The sequence below is a fragment of the Chelonia mydas genome, chromosome 3 (assembly GCF_015237465.2).
Source record: "Chelonia mydas isolate rCheMyd1 chromosome 3, rCheMyd1.pri.v2, whole genome shotgun sequence".
NCBI lineage: Eukaryota > Metazoa > Chordata > Testudines > Cheloniidae > Chelonia > Chelonia mydas.
In genome coordinates, this window is record NC_057851.1 from 157,740,178 (window position 1) to 157,764,026 (window position 23,849).

Genomic DNA, 23,849 nt, shown 5'->3' on the forward strand with positions numbered 1-23,849 from the left:
CCACAGGCAAGAGCAGTATGCGGAGCTCTCTGCCGCCCCACCCCCAGGGGCTGCAGGGACGTGGTGTGGCCTATTCCCAGAGTGGCGCGGCGAGGGGTCCAAAGCCCCGAGGGGCCGGATCTGGCCCACGGGCTGTAGTTTGCCCACCCCTGAGTTAGACTATGAGTCTTTGGGGCAGGGACCCTGCCTGTTTAAATTATCTGCAAAGCACCATGTACTTCCACGTACGAATGGAGGATAGAAGAAAATAGTGGAGTAAGAAAGGAAAGACATCAATGACTCTGGAGGTGTGGAGAGGGGCACTGAGGTAAAATCCCCACTGGATAAATCAATCACTTCACATGTCCCTCTAGAATCTCCTCTAATCCCTCCCTTTGACCAGCTACAAAGAGTCTGATCTTCATTTGGATCCCAACCTGTTTTTTTGTGCAATATCACCTGCGTGTGAAGGTGACAGATTCAACCACGTGCAGGCTTAGGAGACAGAATTTACATGTACAGAACCCCATCATGCACATGTACCGGCGACACATGCACACAGGGGTCAGTGCCAATGCTCAAAAGCATCCATGCACCGGTCTGTGTACACACAGCTTTATCGGTGTATGAGTGAAGCCGCCTTTGAAAATCAGGCCCAAGCTAGGCAAAAGGCGAGGGAAAGTTGTGTGAAATACCTGCAGCTTATAAAGATAAGTGTGTGAATGATCTTGTGTGTGTGTTTAAAGTGCTTTTTTGGTCTAGCTTCCACGTGGGCTCGCACAATCATAATTTTAAAAAGGGTTACTGCACAGTAGTACGGCATGCAAGTGCATATGGTCACGTGATGGAAAGATTACCCAGGTAAGAGGACTGTATCCAGTGAAGTTCTGGATAATTACACATAGTATCACTTTTATTTGGCAGTAATGCTTTGACGTCTGAGAGCAATTTCTTGTTTTTTCCCTGCTCTCCTTTTGCGTACGGTACCCCTCTGTAAAGGCAATGGCTGGGAGAAATGTCTTCGTTAATCTCGCCAAGATCCCCATTACTGTTGTATCTGAGCGCCTTATAATCTGTAATGTATTTATCCTTAAGGGGTGGGATTATTCTAGACTAGAGGTTCCCAAACTTGGGCCATTCCTTCACGGGCTCGTTTTCTATGGCACTGCTAAAAAAAATGGCACTGCTAAATATTGTGGACCAAGTTTCTTTTTACAGACTCATGAATTGAAGGCACCTTAACAAAACTCCCAGGTGGTCTCTTGCCCTGTTGCCTATGCTTTACATCAGTTATGATCATGTACTATCATGTACTCTGTGAAAGAAACACACACACTGTAGTTCATTTGGAGAAGCTACTGAAGCAGTGTAGACAGAAACATGCGTAAGACCTTGTCTACCTGCAAATGTTTAATGAACCCTAACTCACGCTGATGAGCACTCGCATGACTAGTCTCAGGGATTTCAAAGGGGCTACTCACAGGAATAAATCCTCATGGATGCAAAAAAAGGTTCCACAGTCTCATAAACTCATAGCTATTAAGATCAGAAGAGACCATTATGATCATCTAGTCTGACCTCCTGCACAACGCAGGCCACAGAATCTCACCCACCCACTCCTGTAACAAACCTCTAACCTATGTCTGAGCTGCTGAAGTCCTCCAATCGTGGTTTAAAGACTTCAAGATGCACAGAATCCTCCAGCAAGTGACCCGTGCCCCATGCTACAGAGGAAGGCGAAAAACCCCCAGGGCCTCTTCCAATTTGCCCTGGAGGAAAATTCCTTCCCGACCCCAAATATGGCGATCAGCTGAACCCTGAGCATGTGGGCAAGATTCACCAGCCAGATACCCAGGAAAGAATTCTTTGTAGTAACTCAGATCCCACCCCATCTAACATCCCATCATAGGCCAGTGGGCCTATTTACCATGAATAGTTAAAGATCAATTAATTGCCAAAATCATGTTATCCCATCATACCATCTCCTCCTTTGCAGATTTCAGTAGGGCATCTTTGCAGAATACACCCAAGGCACTGTGAACAAACGGGGCATTCACAATTATGCTGCTTATTGCCTACAAGACCCCAAAGTATTATATCTTATGCTGAAATTTTATAGTGGTGGTAGCATAAGGACCAAAAAACCCTCTCTCTGCCATTCCCCATTCTGTTCTTGCTCTCACCAAACATGCTGCTCTTTACTAATTCTATAAAGGGACTCACTATAAAGTTTGAACAGCTATGAATTAACCCTGAAGCTCAAAGGGGTGCATTCACTGCTCAGCAAGGAGGGACATAGGTAGGCATCTCCCTATCCATTGTGAAGACAGTAGGCTTTTCTGAGACTGGAATTACGAAGAGTAGGGTCAGTATATTCAATGATGAAGAGGGTTCAAATTTCATTACAGGTAGATGTTAGAGGAAATTACAAATGCATTCTAGTACAGGCTGTAGTCTCAGTTGCTGTTGCCGCTCGTTCCGCTTTGTTTTTAATAGACGCTACAGTGCCTTAGCTTTTAAAGAGACATTTCAAAAAAAAAAAAACTAGGAGAACAAGACAATTAGCTGAAATCATTAAAATCTTGGAAGATAAACCTGCTTAGTGCATGTATGAGTCTACTCACTCCCAAGAAAGTACTGCATTTTTTCAGTCAATAACTAGGCAAAACATATCAGCTGCCAGTGTAAAAATTGAAGACAAGGATTGTCTTATTTATTTTGTAAAGCACTGTGTACATTTACACTGCTATTTATACGATAATAAATAATAATGGAGAGTTTCTGAAACTAGTAGAAACACAGCTCTTTTTTCAAGATAGACCAGATCTTAAGATGGGGTAAAGCAGTGTGGCTCTGTTTCACTTCAGTGGAGTTATGCTGATTTCCACCAGCTAAGGATCTGAATGTCTAACTTTTTAAACAGTGCAAATACAGAAATGCTGTTTTAACCTTTTCATTGGCCTTTTCACACAACAAGTGGCGAAAGCTTATGCTCAAATAAATTGGTTAGTCTCTAAGGTGCCACAAGTACTCCTTTTCTTTTTGCAGATACAGACTAACACGGCTGTTACTCTGAAACCTGTACATACATAGATAGCCCTATTAAATTCAGTTGGACTATTCAACTGCATAGTTATCCAGAGGCATAAGGGCTTCCAGAATCTGGACTATAGTGTAATCCAGGTATGGTGGCTTGGCCAACAGCTGCTGGTATTCAGCTACTACATTAAAAAAATGAAAGAACAGAAAAAACTATAAACAAGTGTTCCAGGAACCTTGTAATTTATTACTAGGTAATTTTGGCTAATCCATCACCTCCTTAAAAAAAACAAACAAAAAACCCAACTGCGGTTTAGCAATGACTATATGCAAATGCAGACTGATACTGTGCTTTTGTACATCAATTAAAGCCTAGAAAACTTTGGTCACACATCAAAGGCCAAGCATTAACAATAATGAGGATATTTTATATCTGGGGCTGGGTATTACAGTCACTAAGTATTAGGAAACATTTCTGGCAATTTACTCTTCCTTTAAAAAAATTGCTGAACAATTTTCAAAACACAAAAATCAAATGGCCACCTTAAAATAACTATCTTGTCTGCTATGTTACCACCTTAAATAGGGTTGCAACTATAATCAGTTAAGATGGGTTTTAGCTCTTTTTTGAGCTAGCAATGAGGGTATTCTCCTGTAAAAACCTGTCAATAATCTGTTTCCTCTCTCCTGATCTCCTCCTTCCAAATACTGTTGGCTCACTTATAAATTCCATCCTTTCATCCTCTCCTCTGCTGCTTCAGACATCTCAGACTGTTTTGTATGACAGCATCTCGGCAGACTCACTAATTCTTCCCTTACTCATCAGTCAATATCCTTTACTTCATGGTCCTTTGTCAATAATGTAAATAACCTTCTTTCAACTATTTATCCCTTGTACTGTACAGCCCTAAACAATGACAAATTATATACTGATATTGGTCAACAGAGGAGCATGACAGATCAGATCACTGTGCATAATACCATGGCTGTAAATGGTCACTCAGGATAACTGCTTTTACAGTTTACACTGTGACCCCAGGTAAGATGCCAAGAGTCACCAGATGCTATCTCATCCTGTATAATATACGTGAAAAGGTTTCCAAGTTCTGACATATGCAGCTTTTGGTTCCTCTGAAGTGTGTGCCACTTGCTCTAGTGAGTAAGAGACTCATTCCCTGTCAGGTCCCAGATTTCACTGATATTCTCAGACAGTCCTCTTTGACTTCATCCAGCTCTTTCTAAGGAGTAAGGTTGAGAAAACAACCTCCACGTTAGTCCTCAATTTCTCCTCACTCTACTGCCGAATTTAGGAACTGGGATCAAAATCTTGCACTCTAGCAAGAAAAATTTATATGTTTATTGCAAACCACTTTCATCTCTGACTGCTCTTCTCCTCTTCTTTAATGATTCTGTGTGAAAGTTCATGTCGTCAATCAGCTGTGAAAAGCTTTTGCAGCACATTTCACAAGATCCCCACTATCTGATAAAACTGATCGAAATGTATTTGCTTGGTTCTCACTATCGGCACAAGAGATCAACCATTTATTTTCTATGAGATTTGCTGCATCAATTTTCAAGATTTTTCTGGAACAGGTTTCGCAAAATATTCAGAATCAGCATCTGCTCTCTGATCCATACAACCCTATGCAATATTATAGACCTACAAGGGTCCTGATGGCCCTGATCCAAAACCTCACTTGAAGTCAATGAGGGTCTTTCCACTGACTTAGTGGGTGCTGGACAGGCTCTAACTGAGGGCAGAATCTGGTCCTTAGAAACTAACACACGAGGTGCAGAGTTCTTGCCAAAATCCAAAAGTACAAAGTACTTGCCAAAATGTTTTTTAAATCTATAGCACTCTGATACATTTGCTTGGAACTTGCCAGACACGTTATTCATGCAAGCTTCCAATAAAGAGAACATATTGCATACAGACCCAAATCCTGTTTATATCTACAGGCAATGCAGCTGCACTGAGCACAGTAACTACCTAGCTACATCGGCCTGCTAGATGCTTTGAAGGTATGGAGGAGGGATGGGGGAGTGGTTAAAGCAGATCAAAAAGGAAGCTGACCACCAGTTCAGGTGGTCATCATGGACAGGTCTCTAAATGTGATGATACAGCACTGCATCATCTTGTCGTGATGGGATGGGCCATGCAGAAGGCATCCCTATCCTCCAAGGACGGCCCTAGCCAGCCAAATGAAGGTTATGCATGAGTGGGTACAATGTGTGGCGCTGGGGAGACATCCCTGGTTTTCCTCAGCCTCTTTTCTACAAATGCATGTTTTATACTTAACCAGGAGGGAAGACTCTGCATTGTGTAAGCAACAAACAGGAAACGATGACTGGGAATCCTTCTCCTGGAAGATTTTGAAATACTCAATGCAATTTCCTGCAGTTTAGAAGAAGATTTTAAGATAGCTCAGAAGCCAGATCAAAATGAAGCAAAACAAAAAAAATCCTGTACATTTATCTAGCTATTTAACAGTAACTTGCCAGAGGCAAGTTATGTTTATTAAAGTACCAACAACTAGGAGCCAAAGCCAACAAAGCGAGAATGGGTTTTCCACTCTCCTATCCCTACCCTCAGAGTTCTGTGCGATCATGTGCTCATCTCCCATCTAAAATTAGGTCTTTCCTGCTCTTCCTATAGTCATGTCCCCTGACATCTATAGCTCACATTCATGTACATTTTATTGCCATACTTTAGCACCATACTTACTATCCAATTTCAAATGTTTTGACTTACTACATCTCCCAAGATCCTGTCTGGCTCCATAAGTCACTCCTCTTTGTTCCTTTCCATCTCTCAGTTTGCCTTGTTTTCCTTAAACTCCAGTTTCCCCTTATGATTAACTTCCCTCCCATCCAAATCTTTACTCTGTCCCACTCCAATTTTCTTTCAACTCTTCCCGCCAGGCATCTGCTCTTTCCACTGTAACTTCTTCAGATTTCCCTGCCTAGGGAGTTCTTATTTCATGGGAGAAGGGGATCTGTGTTCTTGCACACCAACGAAAGAAGGGGGTACCTTTCTCTCTTCTTTTAGCAGAGAAGGGGTCCCTGTGCTCTGCTTCACTCTTCCCTTATTTTTGCTCATGCCTGGGTCCCTTTTTACAAATTATTCTAGCTCCCAAGACAGAGCTGTGTGGCAGAAGCCCTTTCTCTGTAGAGTGGCAAAGGAGTCCTGTATGAATAATAATCAGAGCAAAGTGTCAGCTCCTTTTGCCAAGGGACCTCCACACTCTTGTCAGTGCCCAGAAGACACTGTAATACCATGGTGGTCATTCTTCGGACCCAGGATTTATTAAACTCTCTTTCTAACTCAGTCATCTCTGTTCCTTAATCAGCCAAAAGGATGACTTTCAACAGCTCAAGGTTCTTGATCACTCCTGAAATTCTGCCCAAAATGGAAGCTGAAGCTTCTCCTACCACCACACCCCCAGCTCCTGCTAGTTTGGGGGTAGGAACCCAGCCCAACCCTGTATCCTACAGGGTATTAACTGCTATATGCTATAAATACTAAATACTATACTGCACCCCTGTATTCAGTTGCTCTGACACTCTTTTGCTTTAATAAGGTATACTTGCCACTAACTGTAAATAATCTCTGTCAGTCAATGGTCTACATTTCCATGTGCAATGAAGTATAGCTGTGAATATGTATTCACCTGTGTGAATTTCTAATAGGATACAGATTGGTTCCCAGACCCTGTCCCCAACAGTTGCTGCAATCCAGCCAGGAGACAGCGGCACTTCAGTCGGTGAGGCGAGTTTCCAAAAGCACAATATATAAAGTTTTTAAAAAATCAGACTCTGCCTAATCAACCGATATGCATTATTAGCCAGAGGTACTCTATATAAGGACTGGTGTGTGCTAGACTTCGCAAGACAAGTCGTATTTGGAACAAAAGGGAATTATAGTAGAAATAGAAAACGGTTAGGCAGAAATAGACCCTGACATACACTTTATACTGACCCGCCACGCCTCACCAATTCATTTTTTCCTTTTGCAGGGAACAAAACCGTTAGGTCCACATATTCTACAAAGTTTATAGTTTCACAGCATACAGTGTATTTATAGTGAAGGCTAAATATCAGACTGCACGAGTATAATTTCTGGAAAATATCAAATAAATTGTAATAACTATCAAAATAAGCTGCTTTATATATAGTCCATCGCAAAACCAGCCAAGTGAAGTCAAATGCCTCAGGTGAGGTTTATAATACAGATAGGTTGTCCCGGTTCAGATTCCCAAATCCAGTTTCTCTGACCAGCATTTCCCATAGCATGAAAAAAGCATTACTTAGGCAAGCCCATTGAATCAATTGGAATTCTCATTCAAAAGAGAAATGAGGCCCCCCAGTTCTGTTCTCAATTACAGTAGGGTTAATCTGGGGTTGCTCCACTGAAGTAAATGTAATTACTTCAAATTTACATGAGTGTAACTTGGCCCAAGCTTTTAGTATCTCGTTCTAACTGTACTCCCTAACTGAAAACAAGACAAACCACTGTCTGAATTGTAAGTGTGGTATTTGGAACACTGGCTGTGGCTTACATTTAAATCTGACTTATAATGGGGTGATATATTCCATGGCCTCATCATTCTATACCTCAAAAGGGGGCCCTTAAAATATTTTAGGTAACTTTGTCTGAAGTGTAGACTCTACTGTTCAGCTCTTAGGGGCTTATCCAATGCCACTGGAGTCTTGGATTGGGCCCTGAGACACAAAGGGTAAAATTCTGCTCCCAGTTTCTTCAAATTCTTCATTGTAACCTGATGTCCCCCTTGGGCTCTACCCTGGTGCTGTGTGCTTATTTCAGCTTGACTATTTCTTCCTCTAATGTTTCATGTGGTGCATTCCTCTCTTCTACCAGCCTATCAGGTACCCATATATATAGCAGCCTTAGATAGCAGCCACAGTAAGACCAGCGTTTCAACTGCATGCTTCCCGATGCTTTATGATGTGTTACCAAAACATGGCGCCGGTTCCACGGGAAGTCATTTTAACATGTTATTGTTTGACAGTCTGTACCTAATAAAGCTACCTTAAAAACAATGCCTCTCAGAACAACCAGAGTGGATAGAGTCTGCCCTGCTGCGCTTTTCACTTCTCCAGCTTTGCTAAGATACCTATTTATTTTTGGAATGCTTATTCATAAAAGTTGGGCCTTTTCAGAAGAGTGCACAGGCTTTATTCATAAATACAGAAGCACCTTAATAAAAGAAAGATGTGCTGAAGTCTTCAAAGCAGACAAGAGCACTGATGAACAAAGACATTCCCATAACATCCGAGCTTTATCTGATCAACTTCTAATAAAGCCGGCATTTGGCATAAATCTTTAAAAACATAGCAAGGGCCACTGGAGAATGCTAGGACTTGTTTATTTAATCTTATTCCTCCTCCAAAAGTACTTTAGCCTCCTAATATTCTCTAAAGTCTTCATGTACATCCAAAAGTGCATCACGTGAATGCTCTCGAGTTGATGGCTAGGGAAGGAGCAGGAAAGATCATTCTCTGGTGTTTGTGGCTGTGCTGTTTTATTTCTTTCCAGCTTCCCACTCTCCAGAGTGCTGATGTTCAGCAGCCACTGTGAACTGATTAAAGGGAGGGTTCAGGGAGGAAAAGGGACAGAAATTATAGCTCTTTTGACAAGTTTAAATCTCTGTGGGTCCGTCCACCTGTTACAGGCTTGGAAAGATAGTAGCATCTGTGTAATACAGAAGAAATTTGGTTCCTGCTCCTGAGAGCCTTCCTTTGATGACAAGGATGAAATAGTTAGCACCTGTATAGCACGTCATATCTGCACAGGGCTTTTCACTTATCCTCAGAATGCCACTGTGCGGTAAGTAAGTGCTATTATTCCCCTTTCACAGATGGAGAAACAAAGTCAGAGTTACTATAAGTGCATGTCTGGGGCCAGCTTGTGGAACCATGTCATTACCTCAAAAATAAGCTTTCATTTTAAGTTTTTAGCCATTGTGGCTGTAAAGAAAATCCTGAATATATGCCCCTGATGTAACCAGTGCAGTCATGTCCGCCTGAGTCCACAGGGAGACAGAAACAACAGCTTTGAGAAGTGTAAATTCCCTGTGCATCTCAACGGGTGTTAACTCTGAGATCTATTATGTGACAGGAGGAGAGGAGTGTAGAAGGCCTGGGCCAACCTCTCAAACAGCACACTCTGGCTACTGGAGTAAATATAAGGAGGCCTCCTTGCTGCCAACCCTGCCTCTCTGGGAGTGGGGAAGGGGTGGCAGAAGGGTCCCCTTAAGGGAAGAAAGGCCCTTGTTACTGCTGCTGGAGTAAGAATGGGGCTCCATGCCACTACCCCACCTCTCTGGGAAAGAAGACACTGGCACCATCACATCAAATAGGGGGCTGGAAACCTGGGTGATTTGTGTTTTGGTGCATCTAGGTCCTTGATTGCCTTAATAGAGTCCTGAAGTTAGTGCCTTTATTGGGCCTTAGCAAAAAGCAGTGCACTCATTTTCTGATGAGGCCTCAAAGGAATGGGTGAGTACTGTCAATAGAAGATCTTAGGGAAGCAAAGATGCTGCCTTCTATCTTTTTCAGCTTGAAGGGGTGGTTCTGTAAGGTGAGGGACCCAGGTACCTGGAGAACTGGCGGGAGAATGCAAGGAAAGTTTATCTTTGTGATAGCTGTCACATGTTACTTTCCTAGTTTTAATCTTTCCCACCTTTATATTTTTGACTGCAACTGTTCCCAAGGTAAGACTATGACACTAACTCCAAATACTAGGACCCAGTCCTTCCATGCATGCTCCATTCACTTCTGTCTAACCAGGCTAGAAAGAACACCAACTGGTCCCAGCCCCGTGCACACACTCAAATCATAGCCTCTCTGACTATGAGGTGAAATCTGCTACAGGGCAAAGTTAACCAGGTCTCTTTGTTTCCATGGAGCCCTCCACCCCTCATGTCATCCTTGCACATACCATACTGGGGAACACCTCCTTCCCCTTGAAGTGGCTCCAGCCCCTCCCAACCCCCCTGAATACAGCTCCAAAGAGGTAGGTAGGGGACTCCCATGCACACTCATTCCTTGAAAGTGGTGGGCGTGGAAGTACTTTTTAAAACTAATGAATAGGATCTCATTAATGCAATGCAACTCTGACACACAATGCAAATACCCACCCCTGAACTCAGTGGGAGCGGGAAGCTAACAATCAAATTATATATCCCCCATGTGGTATGAAACGCCACATTGTCCCTTCCAGGCTCACTAGTGCTGGCAGGCCTAGCACAAGCTGTCCCTCCACATATTCCACAGCAAAGCAGGAAGTGAGGGTTGTATTTATGCATGAAAGGGGAATATGGGATGTGCAGGCTGACTCTACTAGCAGCCCTGCTGCTCTTGCGTGAGACTTGCTGTCCATGCATGGGACTGTGTACTAGAAGCAGTGACAGGGGCTGGCTGTGAATGTCTCTGCAGACGGTAACTTTCTTTTATTATTCCTCTCTCCTTCCTACCTCTATCAAACCAGAAGACTTAAGAACCTGCCTCAGCACTCCCTGCTTTACCTCCCATATGCAGGTTCTATTCAAGCTCTCCTCCATTCACAAGACATCTGTCCTTTTTTTTTTATCCCCTTTTCCCCCCACCCCTTGATTTCCCCTTCCTCTCCAGTTCCAACTCTCCATGTTGGACAACAATTCATCTTTGAGCCAACTGAGGCACTTCAAAGAACTGGTCTTCAGAAGACCCTACCAAGTTCCCCTTCTTTTGTTGCCTCCTATTGGGCCTGCAGGTCTTGGGGTGGTCAGAAAGAGAATTTAGCAGTACTTAGAGATGGTGGTCCTCATGTAGGCAGAGCCACTAGTGAAGGTACCTTATAGCACAGGTTCGCCATTACAGAGCTGGCTGAATGATTGGGGTCAACCTTTTTACTGAGAGCTGTATATAAGGATGTACGATTGGTAACTAGGCCTCAGTGAAAAAGAAAATAAAAACCACAAGAGGAGGGAACTGGCCATAAGAATGTCCCAGAGTTTCAGGAGCCTTTAAGAAGTGAATCAGAGTGTCTCACTTCAGTACTCAGTGGACAGGTGGCCACACAAACGCATCACTCCAATAGGTGTGCTGCAGAGGAAATGTTGCAATTTCAGTTTATCACACTGGGGACCTAAAACTGTATTATAGTCCCAGGCTTGGTGTCTTTAATCAGTAAGTAAGAGCAAAATAATAAGCACAACCTATTCTTCTCATACAAGAACACACACAGCTAGCTGGCTTTAGCCTTCTGTTTCTTTGGGGAAGTCTGGTTTGATTGCACTCCCATCTAAATTTATTACTGATATAAAACCTTCCCTCATTACTCCCTGCCCAAAACAAAAAAAGTAGGCAGCCCTCACCAATAACTGTATATATAAGGCCAAAGTACATGCCTTTTCCCAGGTGTCTATACTTTACCTAGGGCACAAGCTTGCTCAAGCCCATACCCCCAATAATGAGCTCCAGCTGGCCCTCATTACCAGTCAGGTACTCAGTTAAGAAAAGGCACTTTTTTAACCCTCCTGTCCCTCACTGCCCAAATGAAGAAATTCAATGGGTTTTTAAACTCAGGCTGCCTCAAATACACACCTTTCAGGATGCTGATTAGCTGCCACAGAAGCACTGTGACAGTAACTCCTGTTGATGGGAGCCAGGTGCCTAAATACCATTGAGGAGTTGGGCCCTTAGAGGAAGTCTCAGTAGGGAGACCAGGTCAGTACACAGACTGAATTACCCTCAGGTAGGGAGATGCACATTGGTGTGGTAGCACAGCGAGCTTGCAATGTCACTCCCCTATGATCTATCTATCTTGTTTATAAATAGAGGGTTTCGGTCACCTTCATCAAAGACTCACTTTAATTTTTTCTTTTAATGAATGTTACTGAAACTTCAAAATCATATCATATATTTGAATTTATCTCCCACTCCATCACGGGTATCAAATAAAGCTAGGTTCCAGTCTACAACCAGCTGCAGTTCTGAACTCCGGCACTCCTGCTGCTGATTTCTAAGAGGATTCTGAGACCCTTTGTTTTGTGAGTTGGGCACCTGCAACAAAATTCCACATATCCCTGGCCTAAATGATGACTGCAGTGCATACTTCTCATGGCAGCTTCTCAGGGATGATGGCAGCAGAGCTCCAATTTCAAGAAAGCAGCACAAACCCTTAAAGCAAATGGTAATACCCTTATGCCACTGAGCTGTACTTTACTCCACAAGCAGTCTCACTGAAGTCAATGGTACTGCCCAGAGTCTCTCCTGTGGACTTTACTGGGGTTTAACAGGTGTGATCCAAGGCAGAATGCCTAGCAGAGAAGCACTGCTACACTAGTGTCATGTGGTTCCTGTAATACCCATATGATAACCAACATACTCCTTTGGTGAGAACTCCTGGGAGCTGAGCTCATAAGTCACCATACGATATTAGCTGAAGTGCCTGGTGAACTTTCAGAGTAACCAACAAAAAAACATTTTATTAAAATATAAACAAGTCTCACCAGGACCTATGGAAGAGAGGCGAGAGCATGTAACACTTTGTCTCTCTGTTTCTGCTTCCTCCTTTCCCTTTGATCTATGTGGCTATCCTATAGAAACCACCCGAGTACAACGAATAACGCCTGAAATTGTAATCTTGCTTTGAAATGCTATAACTACTTTTGGTAAGGAAGAGTAAACAGGCTCTGATCCAGTTCAGCTGGAGATTAGGCCTGATAACAACAGTCCCATTTCTCACATGTAAACTAGTGATTAGATCAAGAGATGGAGAATTAGAATCCTGGATTCTGTTCCTTGCTCTTGCCACTGACTCAGTGTGTTATTTGGGGCAGGTCATGTAGGGTCAAGTTTCATAAGCACCCTCCAATGTTGCATGCCCAACTTTAGACATCTGAGGTCTAATTTGCAAAGGTGCTGAGCACATTACAGCTCCCACTGTCTTCAACTGAAGTTGCTAGCTACCTAAATTTGGGGATGCTTTTGAAAATTGGGTCTTACCTCTTTCTGTCTCATTTTGTTCCATCTGTTTAATTGGGGATAATAAATTTTGTTTACTTCAGAAAGGTGCTGTAAGACCTAATTCGTGAATTAGTATTTGTAGAGGACTTTGAGATTTTGCAATGAAAGGAGATGTAGAAGTGCAAAGTATTATTATTATTTACTAGCCTGAACTGTGAAGACACTTGAAATTAGTTTTTCAATTTAAGATTTTGAGCACATGAAGCCTGAATCTCTCCTCGCTTACATAAGTGTAAACTGGGAGTGACTCCACTGAAATCAATGGAGTCACTTGAGGGTGAACCAAAGTAAGACAGCAGAGAATCAGGCTCACGGAATGTTATCAAAAGGACTTAGTACAATCATCCACAGTAATAGTCAGAGCTTTACCTGATACAGTTCTATTCGTTGTTCAGATACCCGTGCCTTTGAATTCTGCAAACGAAAAACTCTAAACTCTGCCTTCACCAAGTTGGAAGCATTTTTCTCCATCGCTGAGACGTCAAATCTTACGATTCTGTAGTAAAGGCTGTAATAGTTTGGTGGGATGGCATCTGCAAGAAGTTAGTGTAATCTTTTAAAACGATAAAATACATTGTTCTTTCAAAGACCGCAACATAAGATAGCTTCAAGAAACAGTAAGGGAAATGTGTGCAGCATGATTCAGTTTCCAACGGCCAATTTACTATCATTAACAATTTAAGCAGAAAAATAAACACGTGTTTAACTAGGGGAATAGCAGATTAATAGCGATTAACAAACCATTTCAAACTCTATTTCAGGGCATGCATTTAACCCTGTTCTTTGAAAGTAACAGTGGAAAATCCTGGATGCTTATAAATTGGAGCAAGTTCATGACAGTTGATATCTGGAGAATGACTTCAGACTTGCATAGGCTTAATTGTATTTTCCAAGAAAACAGAACTTAATGGCAAGCACTTTGCCCCGTATAGGTTTCATTTTTTCAAAGCCGACAGTAAAAATACCCAGCCCTGTACAATGTGTTTTCTGTTTTAAATATTTTGATTGTATTAAACTGCAAAAAATAATTAGAAGGGAAAGGGAATAGACAAGCGTGTACAAAACAGAGAACTACATATCCAGTGACTGACTATCAACAATACGTGATCATGTATATTAAAATGAACTCCTGCTGTGCACTGAAGATGATCAGGCAAAAGCACAGGCACTATTTTAACATTTGAAAAGCTGAATCAAAATCTTAAAAGACAGCGTTACAAAAATCATCACTTTAAATTTCAAAAGGCTTCCGCTCCTAAAGCTTATCTGACGTTAACATGGCAAGCACTTACACCCAATGCCATGTAACATAATGGGTTCAGTGATCATCATAAGCTGTTCTACCTAATTTTGTCCACGAGCACAAACAGCAAACCATGTATAGTGCACCACTGCATGTGCGCAGAATTTATGTCCCCCACAGATTTCTTTGCTTCCCCGCAGAAAAATGACTTTCTGACAGGGAAGCCACAAAAGCAGTGTTGCAGCCCTCCCAGCAGTATGTTTTGGGTGCTCAGGGCAGCCACCAGAAAGGTAGATCACTGTGGGGCAAGGGGCGGGACTGGGGAAGACCCGGCTGGTGGCTTCTATCCTGCACCAGGCTCAGCTGCTAGTCTCGGCTGGGCTGGAAAGATGGGACTTCCTCTTCCCCTGCATGGCATCTGGGGCTGAGTCAGACCCACCCCCAGATTTCTCCCCCAACTGCAGGAAGCATTGCAAACTGCCCCCCGCACCCTACTTCCTGCACCCATCGCTCCACAGCTACAGGGGGAGGGATCCCTGTACAGGGAGATGCTCCCCCATCCACCCAACCCCCGTGCATCCAGACCCCCTCATACCCACACCCTCCCACTGAGCCTCACCCCCACCCATGAGCCCCACTCCCCCAGCATCTGGACCCCCCACCTTGAGCCCCTCATACACAGACACCCCTGCCAAGTTCAGTCCGCCCTACACCCAGACCCTCCCCCTGCTGGTCCCCAACCATCTTCACCTGGACCCCCTGCAGAGTTCCATTACTGCTGCACCTAGACCTTCCCCCCTGCTCGCCCCAAGCCCCTGTGCATCCAGACTCCCCACACACACTCAGATCCCCCACTGAGCTGCCTACACCCAGACTGCCTCACACAGAACCCTCTCAACCCACACCTGGATCCCCCACACTAAGCCTCTCCACACTTGGATCCTGGCTTGCTGAGCCTGCCTGCCCACACCTGGCATGGAGAGGCAGGGCCCTGGAGTGTTTCTGGGGCAGGCCCGGTCCTTGTGCTGTGTCAGGGTTGGGTGCAGCCTCACTGTTAAGTCTATGTCCCAGTGGGGAGCTGCACAGTGATCTCCCACCTCTGTGCAGCCACTAGCCTGTGCTCCCCAAAGCCATGCTGGAGCCTCCACATTTATTTGACAAAGAACATTTGCATAATTTTAAAATACTGTGTGCAGAATATTTATTTTTTTGGTGCAGAATTTTTAATTTTTTGGCACAGGAGTAGTAGTGTTGCTGAAAACGCACTGCAAGTGTGACATTCTCCACATCCTGCTGTTTGGCAAGAGGTCCTCCAATTGCAGAGTGGGTACAGTGAGCCAAATTCAGAGATGAGTCCAAGTGAAGCTAGGGGCCTCATACAACTCCCACTAAAGCTAAGGGGAAGTCTAACTTTTCTTTTACATTTTTTTAAATTGAAAATTGTATAGAAGAGAAATAAAGATGAAAAACACATAATGGTGGTGGTGGGGAAAGCATTACAAATTGACAAAGTGGGCCAAATCCTCTGTCCACGTAACTCCATGCGCTTCATCAAGGTTATGCCAGCAGAAAATTTGGGCCACCATCCTTAATACACAACATTCTCCCCACCCTTCACACAGCTCAATACACTTGTCATGCAGTGGAAGCAGTTGGCACCTGGCACATTATAAGATTGGGCCTCTGGACAGTTAAAAACCCAAGTGTGACTCTCGAGCTTTCTCAAACGTCCTGGAGAAGACTCTTGCTCAAACCCTTTTCTGTAGTATACTGACTCTTGGGCATTAATCCGTTCTCATACTGATGGAATGGAGTTCTTTCTTCTGTGATGCATTATACAATTCGTAGCTGTAGCAAAGGCAACTCCAATAAGTTTGAGTCTATTTCTAAGCCACTAGTAGTAGAGGATGATTGGGACAGATCATTAATAATGGAAACCCACAGACAAAGAACATGTTGCATGTTTACAATGTCTTTAAGGTATTTTTCCACAGCTATCTGAACTTCTGAACAACCCCACAGTTCTAGATAATTTTCAAAAAGGCACCAGCCTCACTTTTATGTTTAGTACACCTGTCACTGTTCATTGCATCTATTTTATGCATTCTGGATTTGAATACGGTAAAGAACAAATACAAGGCAAGTACCAATGCAGTAAAGAGAAGGGCACCATCAGCAAAGAGTGAAATCATATATTTCTACTGTCCTTATGCCCTTTACAAGGGCAGCTCCTCTAGACATATGGCTCAAAATCTCATTAAAACCTGGAAATGGATAATCTTGAAAAGTAATTCTTAATAAGAGGAAAACTTCAGATGACAAAGAACTGATCTAGACCATAGTTTGGCTTCTCTATACATAGTAGATAACCAATTCTCAGAATGCGTACCAAAGCCCACATAAAAGAGGATTCCCAAAATAAAGTTCCACTCAACATGGTCAAATGCCTTTCTCACACCTAGTGCATTGACTTACCAGTCTTTCTTACTGATCCCATCAATTAAAAAATCTTCTCAAATTAGCAAATATACCAAATCCTAAAACAAACCCCAACTGATTACTATGCTGGGCAACAATCTTGCCACCCTGCTGGCTAAAATGTTTGCTATAATCTTAACATCAGAATTCAAGGAGGATTTGGTCTATAAAGCCTCACTAACAGGAAGTCCTTATCTTGAGTAATACAATGGTCGTGGGCCTAGGGTGACCCGATTTTATAGGAACAATCCTGATATTTGGGACTTTTTCTTATATAGGCACCTATTATCCCCCACTCCCGTCCTGATATTTCACATTTGCTATTTGGTCACCCTACGTGGGCCTCTCTCAAACTACTAGGAAATTGCCTTCTTCTAAAAGCTTCCCTTTAAATATCAAACAAAATTTAGTCTCAATACTTTTGAGAAATTCTATCAGAAAGGTTTCAGTGTAGCAGCTGTGTTAGTCTGTATCTGCAAAAAGAAAAGGAGTACTTGTGGCACCTTAGAGACTAACAAATTTATTTCAGCATAAGCTTTCGTGAGCTACAGGTTCCGATGAAGTGAGCTGTAGCTCACAAAAGCTTATGCTCAAATAAATTTGTTAGTCTCTAAGGTGCCACAAGTACTCCTTTTCTTTCTATCAGAAAGGTGTCTAAACCGGGGGGTATATGCCCATTTAGAGCAGAAATAGGTTTCTTGATTTCTTTTTCTGTTATAGGGAACTCCAAGATTACTACCTGTCCCTTGTTCAAATCTTGTCCTACTAGGAAAAGAAAATATTCAATAGAACCCTCAGATTTCACATCATGGGAGGAATAAAATTTTGCCTAATAATGCATAAATATATGATTGATTCTTTAGGATTAATTGTAAATTGTACTTCCTTGTCAATTATTTGAGGTATCGGCCAACAATTTTATTCCCTGTGGATAAACCAAGTTAGGAAAGGGCTACTCCTCCCATACACATAGGCAAATGCACACAAATACACAAACACACACATCCTGTTCATATGCTTTTATTTGAGGTACATAAGATTCTATTCATCCCTCTGTGTCAGAATTAAATTAAGTTCTACTGTATGTCCACATATGTCTTCCTCTATTTCTACTGAACAAGATCTAGCAAGGGTATCCTCCAGGTTGCTCAATGTTGTTTATAGAAATTATACTTCCTTCTCCCTTTTCTGTTTTTTGTTTTAGATACAGCCTATTATTAATCCATGAATGCATTCTTGAAGGATCTGCCAGTAATTTCCTTGACACACCTCCACAATATATTTTTTCTGATCAAACAAAATCAATATTTTTATCTATTTATTTAAACATTTTTCCATTGCCAAATAAAATCTAATTCAATCTCCCTTACAAGAAAGGTGTGGGGATATCAACAATTTGAAAATAACTGAGGATGGGTTACTTAACTTACAAAATCTTTACAAATAACTGCAGAATTGGGGCTTCAGAAATCTATCCATCCTATTGTATCATCATTAAGTCTGTGTATTGTAGCCATCTTTAAGACAGTAGAAAGACTCGCACTGACTTTAAAAAACGTTGGATTTGGCCCCAAGTGATTCTAAGATGCTGTAATTTGTACCTTCTTCTGACCCCTCCTTAGCATACAAATTGTGTCAAATTAGGCACAGTTGGACTCCCTTCAACTCCCCTTTGACTCTGGCCCAAGAATTTCAATGCATTTACACCAGGGATGAGTCTGTCCCATTTAGTTTCCAAGCACAGTTTCATTGTTAGAGAGCAGAAGCCTTAAATATTCTTTGAAAGAGCATCACAAATGAGTGGAACTAATTCAATATGTTTCCTGTTGTTAGGAAATGTAAACAACTTTTCTTTTCTCATTGGTAGAAACCATAAGGACTGACTTCACACATCCACCCACACTGGAAAGGCTGAGAGCTTCAATCTAATCCTTCCATCAAGGGCTGGTAATAAATGCTTCAAAGATTTATTTTTATTCCCTTTTGTGTTTATTAAACTTTGGAGGGTTTTCTTTGCTTTTTATTTTCCCCTCCTGCTCCTCTTCTTTCTGGTGCTCTGCCCGTTCTTCATTATGACAGTTACAAAACATGGTGTCCCCTTTTTCCCCCCCGTCTCTCCTTTTTATTCTTCTTAACTGAATTATATGAATGGCCATGTAGTAGGCTTTGAAGAAGCATATGCAAATATTTATAAGAGGAGTTTGATTGTTATTAAATGCAGTTGTTATGCTTTCTATGCTCTGGCAGAGATCCCTAACCCTCTGACTATTAGAACCATTTAGGCTGTTTAGATTGCAACTCACTGACAGCAATAGCCTACTTTAAAAAAAAAAAAGGCAGCAGTCACTTTTGCATAACATGACATTGTTTCTTCCACCTCCTGTTTAGATTTCATTCCTGGCCCTACATATGGATTCTTGTCCAGAGCAGCCCCCCCGTCCGCCCTTTAACAACAATGGCATGTGACAACTGAAGCTGTATGTATTGGGAGGTGGAGGGAAAGGCAACTTGTAAGCTATCACTGAATATCTTTCCAGCAGGATCCTATCCTTGCTGTCAGGCGCCCTCTTCCAGTGAAAAGCCCTCCAAGGAATGAGACAGTTGTCTAACACATCTGGATTCCAAAACCTCACGGCTAATTATGCTCCTCATCCCCTGTGACTCCAACATGACTGTAGAATTCTGCGGGAAGCAGAGTCTCCAGAATGCAATCAGTTGCCTATATACAGATGAGCCAAATCATGCCTATGGCCTTCATTCACGTTTTCAGGGTCCAACATTCAAGTATTCAGAGGTCCAAATGGACAGCTCAGATGTACACCCCATGGTAAGCTTTTCCCTCTGTGATAAAGGCTTCTGAAGACATCCATCTGCTATTCCAACACCTTGGACCTATATGGATCATACTGTGGCTGCAATGTGGAGCTTGATGCAGATATCTACTGAGATATAATTCCCAACTTCCTGCAGTGATGCCACAAAGTCAGAAAGTCAGCTCTGCTCTGGCTCCCTATCTGGATCTGCTTTAACATCCCAATTTTTAATCTTCCAAGTTGTCAATGGGTTATTACCTGACTCCTTCAGCTACCACTTCTCTATCCACAGTCCCCTGCTAAAACTAACATCCAACAGGGACACTGATGGAGCAAAGGGTGACATTCTTGGGAGTCTACAGCAGGGAATCTTCAGCTGAGGGCTCCTGGCAATGGAATTCCATTCCACCACAGATCAGGATACATTTATGTCTTCCCTCTTTCAGAGCATAATGCAAGACATATCTATTTGTAGCTTCTGTTATTGAGGGAGGCCCAGATTTGTAAAGGCATTTAAGTATTGCTGCACTCCACAGTGCAATCCATCACTTATTTAGGAATCTAAGTCTCATTTTCAAAAGGGATGTAGGCACTCAGGAGCCTAAATATCATTGATTGTCAATGGGATTTTGGTTCCTAAGTGCCTAAATCCCTTTTGAAAATGAGACTAAGGCTCCTATGTCAATTAGAAGTTGCAATGCCGAGTGCAGCAATGCCTAAACATCTTTTAAAATCTGTTCTGGAGGGCCAAAGCAAAATGGTAGGTAGCTTGATCTATTCCACAGAATAATCGCTAATAATAAATCCTAATCACAGTGGGCAGAGGGGAGGGAAGGGAAGTGGAGTACAAGGTTCACAATCTCATACCCCTGGTACTTCTTTGAATGTGTGTGTTTGGTATCTACATATCATGGCAATGGACGTAATATATTTGGATAGACAGTGACACACAAAAAGAAAGTAAGCGATATTTCCTTAGCATAAGGGCAGTAAGAAAAAGAATAGGTTTGGGACCCAATTGCTGACTACTCTTCTGAAACCGTGGGAGAAGTGAGGATCGATGACAACTGAAATCAAATCAGTTGCTGTACCACAGATAGTGGCTGCTAGAATTGTCAACACAGCAGAATGGTAAAAAACCAATATGCCACCACAAAGAACATGGATTGTCAAGTCCAAATCCTTGCTATGAAAAAAAAACAAACCCCAAACCCTAGCCCGAGACGGGACTCCTACTCTAGTTACCCAAAAAGCTGGCTTTTCCCCATCAGTTATATTTACACAAACCAATACTGATGAGGTCTCTTTACTTAATTAACTTTTTTCCATATTAGCTCATGAACTTTCAAGAGTCCTTATGGTCAATGCATACCCAGAAGGGAATCTATCTGTGTAATTTTCTCTTTATATTTTCATGAACTGCCTATCAGGACTCAATGTACATCACAGGCCCTGTTCAGCTGATAGCTAATAGATTATCATCTATGCTGAAATTATACAAGTATTACAGCAGGAGGAGGTGAGTTCTATCCATGCTGTGCCTATGAAGCTCCACGTAGCCACGCAGCGCACAGCCAACTACAGCCATACAGTTCTAGGAGGTCATGGATGTACAAGATGATAATTATCCAACTTTGTGCTTAATGTTCCACTGTTGAACTGCTGTTCCTCTGTAAAAATCTACAATACAATAAGAAAATAATATATTTATCTGCTTGGAAAGTTGGCCACAGTTAAAAACAGATGTAATTTTCTAACAGAGATGACGCATAACTGTTGATAGTGGGAGGACACAATTTAAAGGTTCCCCTGCCCCCCACCCCCAATCAGGTCAAGTCACACACCCAGGCAGGCCTCCCCCTTACCCTCAGTCTCCCCTCCCGGAAAGCAGCAGCCCGTCCCTGCAGCACCCAGCTGTTGCTCCAGCCTCTCCCCACAGGGTGCAGCTTGCAGCGCAGCTTGCCTCTGCGGTCACTTGACTGGTTCAGTTCCGCCAGCTGCCGCGCAGGGCAAGGGCCCAGCGGCACCACCTGACTGAGCAAGGCAGGCTCTGAATCAACAGGAAATCCAAGCACGGGAGTGGGGCAGCAATGGCCATGCCGTGAGCCCCTGGAGCCCGGGTGGCTTCCTTCCAGCTGTGGTTTCCAAGACACCGCCCCCACACACACCCCCCAGAAGGGGGCTCCTGTGCATCAGCCACCCCATGGCCCGGGTTAAATCGCCCACAGGTCCCAGTGCGAGACCCAAACAAGTACTGGGAGATCTGCCCAGCAGTGACCCTGCAACCGGCCTGGCAGAAATGGGCGGGGGGGGGGGTCACATGACCCTGTCTCCCCTCCCCCACCCCCCCCATGTGTTGCCTCTGATTGTGCATGTTCTCCCTTCCACTCCCATTCCCTGAAGCTACGAATCTTTGCAGTCTCAACTTAAAACATAATTCAATCTGGAAAACAAACAAACAAGGCAGTAAATGGCTATACACCCCCACCACCTATGCAGCAATCTCACATGCTGCTCTGCAGACCCTTCAAGTTCTTTACCCAAATCTGAGCTAGCAGAGCATGACTCCGCAGCTTAATGCTGCTACTCGGTGCAATTCCACCCCATACCACCAATACAGGCTGCAAACCAGCTACTCTACTGAACACAATCAGTTCTGGCTCTTTCCTCTCCCGCTCTCATTTACTGTGTGCTAACAGGTGGAGAAGGGCTGCTGTGCAAGACAGCAAGAGCGAATGTATGTCCGTCTTCTGGGCTACATGGCAGTAACAGCTAGCCACTCTGCCAAAACACATCCAGTCCCTGCAGCTGAGGAGACCAGGAGAAAGGACATCAGCTACTTCACTCCCTCAAAATGTGGGGGAGGATGATGAAACTTAACACCAAAGAGTAAAGTTACAGGGACACATAGGTACACTCCTGGTTTATCTGAAAAGATGACCTGTGTCTGGTGATGGCCGAAGGCCTCAGATATAGTTGACATTATCATCCCTTTATCAGGCACATACAGCCTCTGCTTTCTGATAGACTGTAGTTGCAACGAAACAGTGAATTAATTCAGGCTTGGACCCCACCCTGGTGCAAAGAGACCCACGGTCCATTTGCAAACTGTGAAACTAACGCTAACATATTTTTGACAGACATGGATTAACTTCTTCTGGTGCTTTAAGCCAAGACGAGAAGGATCAGATTTTCTGGATGCTCAGCACCCATAATTTGGGATAGATTTTCAAAGTTGCTCAGCTCTCACAGAGATACCTAAATAAGGGTCAGATTTTCCAAAGACTATAGTGACCAGTAGTTGCTACGGTGACACTTGTGTCCTGATTTTCAAAAGCACTCAGCACGTGCTATGCTCTTTTGAAAATCTGGCATGTATTCTGGTGCTGAAATGGGAACAGAATGCTCCTGAATATCTGGCCCCAATTGTGGGTGGTGAGACCTACTGAAAATCTGACCTAAATCTTCTCCAATCCCTGGCTCCCTTCTCCAAAAGGCATAAAGCAAAAAACTTTCTCCCAGTCCCTGCTAGTTGCCTAGGATAATGGTGTCAAACGTGATAAACAGACCAACTACAAAAAAGTGCAAACAATTGTTGGACACAAGTGTCTGCGTGATCGGAAAGCCACACAGTGGGCTATAAAGTAACACACTGAGCATGGCCTAAATGAAAAGGCAAAAATGTTCTGAAAAAACATCTGTGTATCCTCTCTTTACCTCTCTCTTTCTCTTGATATTGCCTATTATTTGCCGCTAACAAACCCAACATTAATCTGTCACTGGATGCTGTACAACATCATGGGCACCCATTCCTTCTTCCTTTCCTGCAGATGAATGAACTATTAAAAAAACAAAACCAAATGCTAAGTGCTGTCAAAGTAGAGACAGCAAGAGCTAAATAGTTTCGAGAAAGAGATACTACGCATGCCTGCTTCATTCCAGCCCACACACACTGCCACCCGCTGCAGGAGAATTTTACCAAAATAGAAAGCGATAGTGAAAGAGTCTGGATGGCTGATGGGTGAGGTGAGAGGAAAAGGCCTTTATAAAGAAGGGTGACCATATTTAATGTCAGTGGATAACAAAAGCTGGGTTTTTTCAACAGCTACTATTCCCTTTCAAAAGAAGGCCTGCTGTAAAATAATTACCTGTATGTCAGTGTGCTCTCACTAACCCATGCTTCCTGCATTGCACGACACATGCCAATGACATTATGTGGGATCTAAGAGGCTCCCATAAAGAGAAACAGGCCACAGAACAAATTA

The 23,849-nt window shown here is 43.0% G+C and overlaps 1 protein-coding gene across 1 annotated transcript in view; it reads right to left on the reverse strand.

Annotated features, from left to right (window-relative positions):
* The window catches only part of TGFB2 (transforming growth factor beta 2), a 73,352-nt gene that overhangs the window by 14,114 nt on the left and 35,389 nt on the right, over window positions 1-23,849 (reverse strand). Inside the window, exon 2 of the mRNA XM_037895711.2 lies at window positions 13,420-13,583. Within this exon, the coding sequence (XP_037751639.1) occupies window positions 13,420-13,583 (164 nt within the window). The remainder of the gene's footprint in view (window positions 1-13,419; window positions 13,584-23,849) is intronic.